Consider the following 12,925-nt stretch of genomic DNA (forward strand, 5'->3'; position numbering starts at 1 on the left):
TTCATTTGAATTATGGAGTCAAGAACTTGCAGTTTTTAAGATTTGCGAGTATTGGTATGGATGGTGAAGAATTTATTTACAATTTGTCAACTTTTTGTTAATAAACTAAGTGATAAATTTCCAATATGGTTGCTCAAGGAACTTATAGTTAAATTTAGATTAAAGAAGTTTTATACCATCCACAGCATTTTTCTGGTGTGTGTGTGTGTGTGTGTGTTCATATCTTAAATGTAAGAACTGTAGGGCAAGAACTGCATCAACGTATTTTATTGAATCATCACTATCATCATCATCATTGTCATCGTTCAACATCACTCATCATCATCTTTCAATATCGCTAAGTGAAGGTGGATACATATTAGCATCTCCTTGCCTATACATGAGTAGTATTTTTAAGAGATTTTAGAGTAATATTTTTTCAAACTGGCATTGTTTTATAAATTTGTATTTTATATACAGTATGAAAAATAAACTACAGTACTGTATGTGAACTACAGTGGCATAGTACAGTATAGGTACTATGTATACAGTACATGTAAATAAGAGAATATTTATGGAAATTTAAAGTGTTTAAAGATTTTGCACTGTTTGATTGTTTTTAGGCAATTTTAAAATTTTTATTGGTTTATAATAATTTTCCCTGATCTACATGAAATTGCATAAACTGACAATAGTCAAATTTATTTTTCCCAGTTTTCAATAACAAAAACCACCAAAAATTACTTAAGCTGAAACAGTGCAAGGGGCAATGTTTGCATTGTATGTTTATATAAATATAAATTTCTTCACACTATCTGAATACGGTTGTCACTACAATGCCTTGAATCTGAAATATATAATATATGAAGAAACATTTTCAAGTGAGGACTATTCACACTTTCTCATATTGAGGTGAGGCTAAACCATCACAGCATAAACTTTAAGCTTAGATTGCTTCAAGGCTGAAATATGTATATAAATCTATTGATCATGTGGATCCTATGTATGTGTATTTGAAATAGCCACAACTACCTTCATGGTAGAGTGGTTTAGGTTAACCTTACCCAAGTTGGGATACCTTTTTTGAACTTCATTTGGATTCAAGGATTTGTTGTGACAAGCGTATCCAAAATGTGTGAGTAAGTCAAGAACTTAAGAGGTCACAATGGCTATTACATATATGTGTATCTGATAAAAATGACCAGTAGTGAAAGATGCAGTGTGTATAAGAGGTTCAACAACAGACATAACTTACATTCAGTATGTTGGATATTCCTTCTAGGGCTACTTGTAGGAGTTGCCCTTCTACATTACTGTCAAGGACAGATAACAGAGCCTTAATTCCTCCAGCCTGCGTCAACGCCTTGACCTGACTGGGATCAGCACCTGACGTTATATTTGACAATGCCCATATGGCTTCCTTGCTGACTTCGAAGGGACCCTGAGGAATGAGATAGTACAGTACTGAAGACAAGCCTTTTTATATAAATTGTGCTTCCAGGATTGTTTTTTAAGTGGATATAACATGATGATTAAAATAATTATGAGAAATATTTTTCCCCAAAGAAATTCAGTGGGATCTTGAAATATCTATTTTTTGTGGTTTGTGCACTTTTTTGTTATTCAATGGCAAATGGAATTAGGTTATGATGGAATTATTTCTGAAGTAAGGAGATAGTGTCTACTATGAGCATATGGCTGTTTTCAACAATTACTACTTTAATGTGTTTTGTCAGCTCACAGATTATCAATTTTATGTGGTTGCCAAGTCAACTTAATGACAACCTGATGAGATAAAAACAACAAAAACGAAAATATTTCTTCAGATTTTTTATAAATACAATAATAATAAAGTGGGAAAATAATGGTTTATTGGAAAAATGCCAAATTTTTAAAGTAGTGTTTTTTTTCGTAACATATAAACCCTTGGCCTTTACATATGGGATTAACTTTTGCGAGCTGGAAAACTGCAAACCCTCGGTCTTTACACATGGGATTAACTTTTGCGAGCTGGAAAACCTGCAGATAAACTTTTGCAAGTTGTTTATGGTAATAGCTACCGATGGCAAGGGCAGAAGCACCGCTCACCAAATCGGTGCGCATTCAATTCTGCGCAGTTTACTTTTGGCCGCCGTCTCATCTGACGCGGGTTCCTTTTCTCCGACCTGCCGTTCGACTTTTCTCTTCTGTGTTTGAATATATTTGTTTTTATGATATATTGTTTATATTTTTTGTTTATGCTTTGCATATATTGATATTATGAAACATTTCAACATGTTTTTCTATATGTCCCCAATGATATTATTCTTGCTACACAGCCTTATTGACTTGTTTTAGCCTGTAAAAGTTTTGGAACCTTTCTCCTTATATGTCATTTTACCTAATTTTTTTTTGTTGCCTTTTCGTATTTACTCAAACCCAACATCTATCTCCTTGGTATTTGTTTTGTGTATTCTGTTTTCTTTTACTATCACATATCTTTGGAGAGTTGGAGGGATCGATTGCCAACCGTTTTATTTTTAGATTTTAGACAAATTCCCAACCTCGTTTTTAAGAACTTCCCTCTTCAATGTTCTTTTTCTCCTTGTTCTGAAATGCTTTTTTATGTACGAAGAATGTTTTTTACTTTCGATTACTACACAATTTCTTGGAATGTTTTAATGTATTGGTCTTTCACATGTGTAGATTGAGAGGCTTGAGGCAAGGCGGGTTTTCTGTGTTTCCAGGCGGGGGGTGAAAAATATTTGGTAAAATACAGAGAGGGAAAAAAGCAGGAAACAGAACTGTTGTCATATCAAACTTATAAACTGCAATATATTTTAAAAAAATAAAAACCAAAACATAAAAGATTACACTGTACATAAGTATGAAAATACAACAAAATACAGAATTAAATAAAAAATACTCAAGCGGAAAATGCAAAATTAAAGCATGGAAAACATCAATGAACTGACCAATGCAATACCTACACAGGAAAATGCATTGGCTAACTAAAGACAGACCCCTAAGTAATTAGAAAATGCACTACAAAACTGGTATATTTCAGTATAATAAATGAGAATTACCTACAATATTTTGTGAACATGGTAAGGCATTAGTATACTGTTTTGCATTTTACAATCTATAATCTGTTGCTTTAATATCGAATTAGAATCTTAAATATTTATCACGTGAAAAAAGTGCAGGTGATAAACCTGTAATTCATCAAAAATTTCCTTCAGGATTTGCAACCTGTAAATGAGACAAAACTATAGTTAAGTTACCCCTGATTAGCAAACTATACTTATGAGCATATAAGTAACATGGCAAATACTACCAGTGGAAGAACAAGTGAAAAAATTCTATATATCACAGATTACATATCTACTCTCTTTCTCTATCTCCCCCATAGAACTTTCTACATTTACTAAACACTTACTGCTGAAACAACATCAACCAAACGTTCAATCAATTGAGCGTCAATGACCCGCTGGACTTGCTGTCGTGTTCCTGCTGTAACGTTTGACAGGAACCAACATATTTCTTTCTTCACCGCAGTAATGCCACTTACTAGCATTGGCTTTACCACCTCTAGTGTGTTTTCTTTCAAGATGGCGTCCGTCTGATGATAAACCACAAAAACTAAAGGTTAAATTAAGTAATGGTGCAACGGCATTACACACGTCCCTTTTATGAGAGAAGATAAAAGATGCATATGTAGCAAGTTGGCTGCTTTATGAACAAGTATTAAATTCTTAATTTACCTCTAAATTTTGTCAAGAAGTATTCATTGCATACACCTTCAAGTCCTTGGATCAGAGCTACTTTTACCGTATCTGTACGAAGACTATACAAGCAAACAAGGAACAGGTCTACCCATAACTGGTTTCTGCTCCACTATGATTTGCAGACATCATGAAAGAACTTATATTTATACAGAGTCAATATTTTGTGAATCCAATGAACTCCAAAGAGTTGGGAACACATGAGACAAAGAAGAATTTACAAGAAACTTTTGGAATTCATATCCAATTATTAAAGTTACATGAGACAAAGAAGAATTTACAAGAAACTTTTGGAATTCATATCCAATTATTAAAGTTACATGATCTTACTATTCAATATAAGTGTATACAGATGACAATATCTCAAATTTCATAAAAATAGGCTTTATCCTCTATTTTTGTCTTGTCCAGAAGCAACCTCAAAAAATGTAAATAACTGAAACAAAACTGAGGCACTCAAAAATAGTCTTCAGTAAGTATAAAAAAAAAGGTAACTTGCATTTCGACACTAGTGTAACTTACCTGAACATCTGACCCAGTGGCGATGTTACCACAGGTCCTCAGTGCTGCTTTGCTGACCTTATTTGTGTCGCTTTTCATAAGCTCTACTATCCTTGGGCAAAGTCCATGATTTATGACTGCCTGAATGCCTTCGTTTGGCCCATCCGTGATATATGATAGTGCCCAAAGGGCGTCACCTTTGAAGAAAGACAGTACTGTATTGGTCACAATTCAGTTATTGGAAACGAAAGGAAATTACATTACACACACACACAATACATAATCATGTATACAGAGAAAATGTGCATTCATAGTACAGTATAAGACACATACACATATATATGTACTATAGATATATATAGTATTTTGTGTGTATACACAACCTCATAAAGAAGAGACCAAGATAGCATCTGTGTATAAAACATACGGGGCTCTTAGGGAAACTGGTTCTTAATGGACTTCTCTTCTTCAGCGATGACAAACTCTTGTATTGAAAAGTCAGGTTAAGTGATTCAGAAAAATGCCAAAAATTACATCTGTAATTGAATAGTATAAAGGACTTGATGGACTGGTGGATAATTCCACAGAGTGAAGGTTGCATACAATCAAAAAGCTCCTAGGAGGCATTCTTAAAGTAATACAGTACTGTATTTTACAAAACATGCAAACTTGAAGCGAGTTGAACCAGGCCACTGACAGGATGGAAAACCTTTCATACCAATCGACTGAGAAGAATAGCATGGGAATAGCTTTCCTAGATACGAGAATAATACTCCATGCAAAGTCAAAAAAGTTCCACAAATCTGACTACGCTGCTCGAAGGAGTACTAGCAACAACTAATGAGCATCTTATAAGCCCACTTAGCAAAGTTCTTCAGGAGATTCTTCTAAAACATTACTATTTGTTTGTTAATAAGATTCAGTGGACTCGAATACAAATGGAGGTGGCTGATTTTTGAAAAGCAGAATTGTCTGTCACAGTGAATGAGTATAATAAGTGGGGAATGAAAAACATCATCGATCAAAAGAAGGAAAGTGGTAAAGACAGGAAGCAAACAGATCCCTCAAGGACACAAATAGAAATACAGAGTATTCAATTGAAAATGGAGAAAAAATGGTACAAGTTAGTTTTTTAATCATATTCTTTTTAATGTTTTGATTTCAGTAAATTACACATAACTACAACAGAAATATATTAGTCCCACAGGTTAACTTAACACCATAAACAGCAAGTTCAGCTTATAGGGCCTTATGCAACACTTTAGCAAAAGCCTTTGAAATTATAGCAAAAGCCTTTGAAATTTCATGAGAAAAGGTATAAATTTCCTAAAGTTCCTAAAGATGACTAAATGTAATTTCACCAGTTGGTCTTAGTTTGTACATTTTATACAGGTAATGATGATCAAAGAGAAGCTGTGAAATTTTAAGTGTTTTACATGATGAACATAACTGGCTACTTTCAAAAGCTTCAGCCGTGATAGCAACAAGAGCAAAAGGACAACAGTTAATAGTGTTTTGGTGGTCATGGTCTTTGAGAAGTGACAGTATCAGTTGCAAAGATGAATCATGAATAACAATTTTCTCTGGCTTTTATAGTTCTGAATTCTACATACTTTACAACAGTGAAGACACTAGATCATATGAATGCACAAACATTAATTTATGTACTGTATATGCATATATGATCCTTGTACATATACATCTATATTCACAGTGCATTCATGAACTTACACATACTGATAGCTACCGTACACAACAAAAAGAAGACAAATACTTCTTTAAAGTATAACCTCAGGAACACATACATAAAACTGACGAAAGGAACAACTTACTTTGGATGACATGACAGGAATTTTCCAAGAGGAGCTTAATTGCCTTTAAAATGAGATCTAAATCATCTGCACTGTAATCCATAGGCTTATGGCGAGTTAGGTTACACAACATCCAAGCTGTGTTCCTCAGCAAACTCAGCTGCAGATGAAAGGATTTTATTTAGATAGCAATGTCAATAGTTGTTCCATATTATTTTCGCATATAGTACTAGTTACCTAATATTGCTGTTTGTTGAGTCAACGGGTCATCATGATAATGTTACAATATAAACAATTCTAATTAATCTTCTAAACAGAGGCATACAAATAAACATCACACAATGAAACCAAGTGATTTTCACTGAATAGATAAAATAGGAAATACAGTAATGCGATGTTTAGAAATACAGTACATCAAGAAACAATACTCTTCATGATGTTTGATATTGAGAAAGGCAAAAAGACATAACACCAGTTCTCTTTTCTTGTGTAAGAAATACAGCAATAAACAACACACTGTTGAGTTGTATGAAATTGTAAACCACTGCAAGAAGCAATACCAATTTATGAAGTTGTAAACCATTGCAAGAAGCAATACCATTATGTCTTCTGAAGTGGAGAAACAAAACAAAAAGAAAAAAAGCCAACCAACCGTACATACAGTATTTCTAAATGTTAAGATAAAGAAAGCATCATTTTCTTTTCCTTACCGAGTTTGCTTCCTTGAGCAGATCCACAAGAAGTGCCATGGCACCCTCCTCAAGAATGAGTTTTCTGTACTCATAAGAGTCGCCAGCTATATTTCCTAGGGCCCAGATTGCCTGTTCCCTTATTCTTGGGTCTGATGAGTTCAGTAAACCAACAATCAAGGGAACGGATCCCCTATCTGATGAAACCAAACAGAAAGATTTAACAATAAAGAATCTTGACAAAGTAAAATTTATAAATTTCAATTCAAAGGAAACACAACAGGTAAAAAAAAAAAAAGTTTGGTGAGACTGAACAAACTCTGGTTTCTAAGCAGTTGTTATACATACTCTGAGCACATTATACATTGCAATTAAGACAGGAAACAACTGTATTTATAAATGACAGTGTGCATGTGATTATGCACATACTACAGGACGTTACCAGCAAGTTTCATGTTACTCTGTTTGCACTGTAATATTAGTATAAATTATAATTCATGTGTTCCGTGTAACAGAGACAAGAAAAGGTAACACATCCAATCTTACTATGTTGATTAAAATAATATTACAGAAGTGAAGTAAGCAAACCATCTCAAATTTTGAAGCATTTAAGATTGAAATCTCCTATATCTACTATAATAATAAAGTTATTCTAGAACAGCTACAAATTTTTCATAAGTGGAGTGAATGCTTGACTCCTTTTGTCTGGGTTACAGCTATAACACACCAGACCTTGCATTTTTGGATATTCCAGTTGTTAGTCACAATAGGAAGCCCAGAAAATAAAAACCTTAATTTTGCAACAAGTATTTGTCAAACATACTGAGAGTTTAGTAAAATAATCTGCGTAAGATAACAAAAGAACCATAGAAATCCACCCTTAATTATGCTGAATTTATAACTAAAGATTTTCAAAACCTTATCTTTAATTTCACTTTAGTCTTCCTATTGAATACTGCCTATGAAGATTGTTTTTTGCATGTATGTGGCATTGGTTTCTGTATATTTTATATCCCAACAACTGGACTCTAAGAACTTTGTTCAGTGAACATAATTATAAAAAAAAAAAAAAAGAGGTTTGTGGGTATTGGAACATTTGGAAACTACTCACCTACAACTTCCTTTGTGTCTTCACTTTTCCCTGAAGCAATATTCGTCAAAACCCACAATGCTTCATACTGGAGGTCGGTGCTGCAATTATACATACAGTACAAGGTTATGACAAAAGAAATTTCTAGAAACTAAGCAAAAGGGTTTTCTATTAATTACCTTATGTAAACAAAATAATCACTGAAAACAAAGATATTCAAGGGAACTCTAAACAAAATGAGAAGCAAAACTTGCCATCCTGTTGCACCAAATGAGGGTCCAAAATGAAAGTGGACAATGATTTAAGGGTGTCAAAATACACCAAAGAGGAGAGCTTCAAAGGATTTACTATCATATTATAAGTTTTTAAATCACAAAACACACTTGATTGGAAGCAAGACCAATCCCCACAAGAAGAGATCTACTGTAGTCAAGTGGTGATCTATTACCCTTTATCAAGTCAGGGGAGATAAAAAAAAAAAAAAACTGAGCTGTTATTGGTTTAGGAATATTAAATAAACAAGAGAATTGTTTGCTTTTCAAAGTATATAGACAGACTGTCCATAATGCTTGGAGCTACATTCACTGCAAAACAGCTCATATCTATATATCATTACAAATGCTCAATTTTCCTCAAAAACTCACTTTTGATCTAAATATTGAGCCATAAATATTAAAATCATCATGGTGGTGGACATAATTATGTAACATACGTTTAATACTGTAAGGCTTTCTTAAAAATCTTATTATTTCTTATAAAAATATAACAAATATTCAGGTTATAAAGTATTCTTGTTGCCCTTCACATAATTTTCCAGCATTTCTGCTTTTAAATTAAAAACATTTTATAGATAACAACACATAGCAATAATGATAACTTGTACCCTTAAGTTTAAAAAATTTTAATTAAGACTGTGAGGCTTACAAGCATTTATACCATTATGCAATCTGACAACCAGGTTCAATTTTGATAACACTTTTGTTTAACCTTATCCTAATCATTATTACAATTGTAACTATAACTGAGGTGACAGAATGGAGACCCCCCCTTGAGGTTTCACAAGAAATGGAGAATCCTTACTTATTAATCTGTAAACTTTCGACAGCAGGATTGATGATTCCAGCTTCCATGAATCCCGTAACTTCAGGAGTCTCATAAAGACTCAATTTTTGTCTGGCTTTTATCGTAGCCTTGAGCCTCACATCGAGGTCATCATGGCCCATCAGCTCCACGATTTTTCCACAATCGGTTTCAGTTGACTCCTGTGAAGAGGTAATGGGCAAACTGAAACAGAACAAGGTTTGGAATCCAAACACTCCTACAAGTTCAATTAAAACTTGAACAGAAGCAATGAATTAACTGATATTAAATTTTATTCCTTATGTAACTTTGAACACACCTTTAATGTGTGTGTTAATTAAATGTTCTGAAAAAAAAATCCAGTTACTTGACATGGACTTTACTGCACATGGCACAAAAACATAATTTACATTGATAGCATCTTCTGCATAGTTAATGATGTAGCACAAAACTCAGTACTACCTATATAATATTAGTGGGAACTATAATGATTGTGCAAGTGGTTTGTTATACCAACAGTTTAAAGAAAACAGGGATATTCCTTCTCAAAATCAGATACTACGCCAAGTTCTAGCCATAAAAAGATCTTGTTATATATTACAACAAGCCAGAAATCAAGTTACTGGAGGCACTCAGTGTGTATGTGGATTCTAGCAAGGAGTTGTTATATACAGTATTCTAAAGAGAGGTAGCGTGATGCATTAGACATGGTTTTCATTTTGTACAAATTACTGTTACTAATTTTACAAACGTGATCATTCATTACAAAATGCTCATTATTCTGTTTTAGTTGGTAAAGCTTATACTTCATTCCACAAAAATTTCATATTACTAATTTTGTATTAATAATTGGGAAGGCCTATTTGTACAAAAATGATAACTGACGATCAAATTTCTATTTGACATTAAAAACTTTTGAATTTCCTCATCTGTGAATGAGGAAATATACTAGAATATACAAAAATAAATTTAAAACTTTAAATCCTTTGAGAAATCACCAGAAAGTTAATTCCGTTTTCTACAAGTGTCTGTAGTCATCAGGCAGACAAAACTTTCATAATGTGATGTAATCTGGTTCAATGCAGACACTGATATTTTTCACTAAATGGGAATTCTGCCTCTACAACTTAAGCTTTTTTAATTGTATGTTGGTATGGTAATCACAGCAAAAAAATGTCAAATCTTAAAAATAAATCCATCTGAAAACAAAAACCACGATATATTTTATAAGAGTAATTCCTGTGAGTTTAAATGACATTTCTTGGATGCTATGACATGCCCTGACAGACAATAGGTTTGAGAATGGGACTTTTCACGTTGGTATTTATTGTACATAATTTTCATTTACAGTAATGTACTATGCAATGAGTTATTCTGCTACGGTACAGCTGACGCGAAATCTGAATCTCAGTCCATCCAAATCAAACAGAGAGAGAGAGAGAGAGAGAGAGAGAGAGAGAGAGAGAGAGAGAGAGAGAGAGAGAGAGAGAGAGAGAGAGAGAGAGAGAGAGAACTTACTTCCTCCTCATCTGAATCACCTTCGGCCTTGCCATCGTGACCCATTTTCGCTGACTTTGCACTCTGTGGATGTACAAGTATATATCACTATTACTTAAAAATATGGCTTTTTTAACAGATCATAATGTCTTATCAATATCAAAGCAACTCTAATTACAATTTTTCTTTTTTTATTACTCTATTTTATCATTTACAAGAATAACTTACTGCCGGTCGCCCCTCCACTTCAAGTGAACAGTGGATCTGGAAAAAAATTAAATATATACAAATTCATTATCTTGATAATTAAAAACAAGCAATAGATAAGAACAAATGAAAGATTTTTCTTATGAAAGGTAAAAGGCATTCATTTTTATTATTATTATTATCCGAACACAGACGATTCATCATTACTTGTGTAAGGTAGAAAAGCGGACAGTCAGTGCAACAATTTTTTTAATAAAAATTTAAATCTCGACGTTTTAGAGTCTTCAGGAATTTGCAGTTTGTAAAGAGTGGCTTTCATTATAATTTTAATACTATATCATGCAGAGATGATGATTAAACTATACAGCGTATGTGAATTTTTTTTTTTTTCAGGGTAATCCATTTCAAAGTCATTTTCTTTTTAATGACAAAATAGATCTAACGAATTATTTTTAATGATAAAATAGATCTAAAGAATTATATTTTTATCTAATGCAGTATTTTATGGTTAGCTTGACATGAGATAGTGATGGAATGTGGAGACTTTAAAACTAAAAAGAAAAAATGTCAATTCTATTAAATGGGACACTGTCTGGCATCTATATTGTCTCCACGGCAAGGATTTCAAACACTTTTCCCACCAAGTACTCCTTGAATTAATCAAAGATCTCAAATTGGCAACTATCGACTATCCCGCTTTAAGCTAACACTTGGCACTTGATTGTTATGAAGTGTGATTGCTTAATGATATACCTATACTGCAGTTAATACGATCTGCCACTTGAAATTCGAATAATTTATCACCAGATTTACATAATCATTAATATCAACTCATTTCCTCACTTTACAGCTACCTATATCGTTGAGATACCAGACTGTTGCATCCAGTAAACTTACGTGCGTACTTCAGCATTCCACAGAATTTGTTAATATATTATTTACAGCGCAGAAATGTTTTTCTATTATTATATTTCCACACTTTAATTTTAATCCTCCCCTGGACTCTTAGTTCAATTCAAGTGACCGTTGAAAATTTCAGAGTTACCCTCCCTATATTTTTTTTTATTATATCTTATTTACAGCTATTACCAGAGATCTTCATAGTTTGTAAAATCAGAATATGCAAGTCTCACTTTTGGGGTAAATATTTTTTATGATGGTCATCACCCAACCAATGTGTTAGGCTTTCCATCGAAGTTTGTAACTAATTGTGGGTATGCTGCTGCTGCTGCTGCTTCTCAGCAAGACTGAACCAAAAACAAATCGTGTAACAAAACCCACTTCTTCCCTCTCATTCAGTTTTGCTTCTTACAGCCGTGCTTCCTGTAGGGGGGGTAGGGCCGTCAGTGCATTACTTAAGATTCTTTGCAGCGCCCCTTCGTCCCCTAACTGCAACCCATTTCATTCCTTTGACTGTACCTCCATTCCTAACCTCTTTCTTCCATCATGCTATCCGCCCTCTCCAAACAATTTTTGCATAGTGCAATTGCGAGGTTTTCCTCCTGTTACACCTTTCAAACCTTTCTACTGTCAGTTTCCCTCTCAGCGCTGAATGACCTCATAGGTCCCAGTGCTTGGCCTTTGGCTTAAACTCTATATTGAGTCCAGTACAGCCGTATGGTGATCTCTTCCCCCCACCACCCTTTTCTAGACAACGATGAATAAATTAACTTCTGTGAAATCAACCATTCCCAGTTTACTGTTTCGGTTGCTGCCTCCCTTTGCCAACAGCCATGTCTTAGAACTCGCTTCCTACCTGGGTTTCTCTTGTAGGCCTAAATAATCCCCCTTTTGCAATAAAGGTTTATCATTCCCTTCGACCACGATTTTCTTTCATTATTTTTTCGCGAGGTCCATAAAAAAAACCCCTTCATATTACACGATAACATTCATATGCACTACACAAACATACATTGTAAAAATGTTTTACGAGTAAACGTAAATTAATTCCGGTTAAAAATAGACAAACGCAAACGATTTTTGACACGTAGACACTAATGAGTTTAATACAAACACAAACAATATATATATATATATATATATATATATATATATATATATATATATATATATATATGTGTGTGTGTGTGTGTGTGTGTATATATATATATATATATATGTATATATATATACAGTATATATATATATATATATATATATATATATATATATATATATATATATATATATATATATATATATATATATATATATTGGGGTATCAGTGGCTATGAAACCAATGAAGTAGTATTACTGATAGAATTTAAAGTTCCCTGTTTTTGTATCGAGTCTGGACTATATGAAGAG

At 33.3% G+C, this 12,925-nt stretch overlaps 1 protein-coding gene across 6 annotated transcripts in view; it reads right to left on the minus strand.

Moving 5' to 3' along the window:
• Positions 1 to 12,925, minus strand: part of LOC136849118 (uncharacterized) — a 72,553-nt gene that overhangs the window by 8,680 nt on the left and 50,948 nt on the right. For 5 of the 6 annotated variants that reach the window (XM_067122089.1, XM_067122091.1, XM_067122092.1 and 2 more), the window contains 9 exons: positions 10,640 to 10,675; positions 10,433 to 10,495; positions 8,915 to 9,096; positions 7,856 to 7,935; positions 6,766 to 6,941; positions 6,077 to 6,215; positions 4,266 to 4,441; positions 3,398 to 3,580; positions 1,235 to 1,420 (listed from right to left, as the gene is read on the minus strand). In XM_067122089.1, coding sequence (XP_066978190.1) covers positions 1,235 to 1,420; positions 3,398 to 3,580; positions 4,266 to 4,441; positions 6,077 to 6,215; positions 6,766 to 6,941; positions 7,856 to 7,935; positions 8,915 to 9,096; positions 10,433 to 10,495; positions 10,640 to 10,675 — 1,221 coding nt within the window. The remainder of the gene's footprint in view (positions 1 to 1,234; positions 1,421 to 3,397; positions 3,581 to 4,265; positions 4,442 to 6,076; positions 6,216 to 6,765; positions 6,942 to 7,855; positions 7,936 to 8,914; positions 9,097 to 10,432; positions 10,496 to 10,639; positions 10,676 to 12,925) is intronic. The other variant, XM_067122090.1, reaches the window with a different exon arrangement.

This window comes from Macrobrachium rosenbergii, chromosome 20 (genome assembly GCF_040412425.1).
Source record: "Macrobrachium rosenbergii isolate ZJJX-2024 chromosome 20, ASM4041242v1, whole genome shotgun sequence".
In the NCBI taxonomy this organism is placed as follows: Eukaryota; Metazoa; Arthropoda; class Malacostraca; order Decapoda; family Palaemonidae; genus Macrobrachium; species Macrobrachium rosenbergii.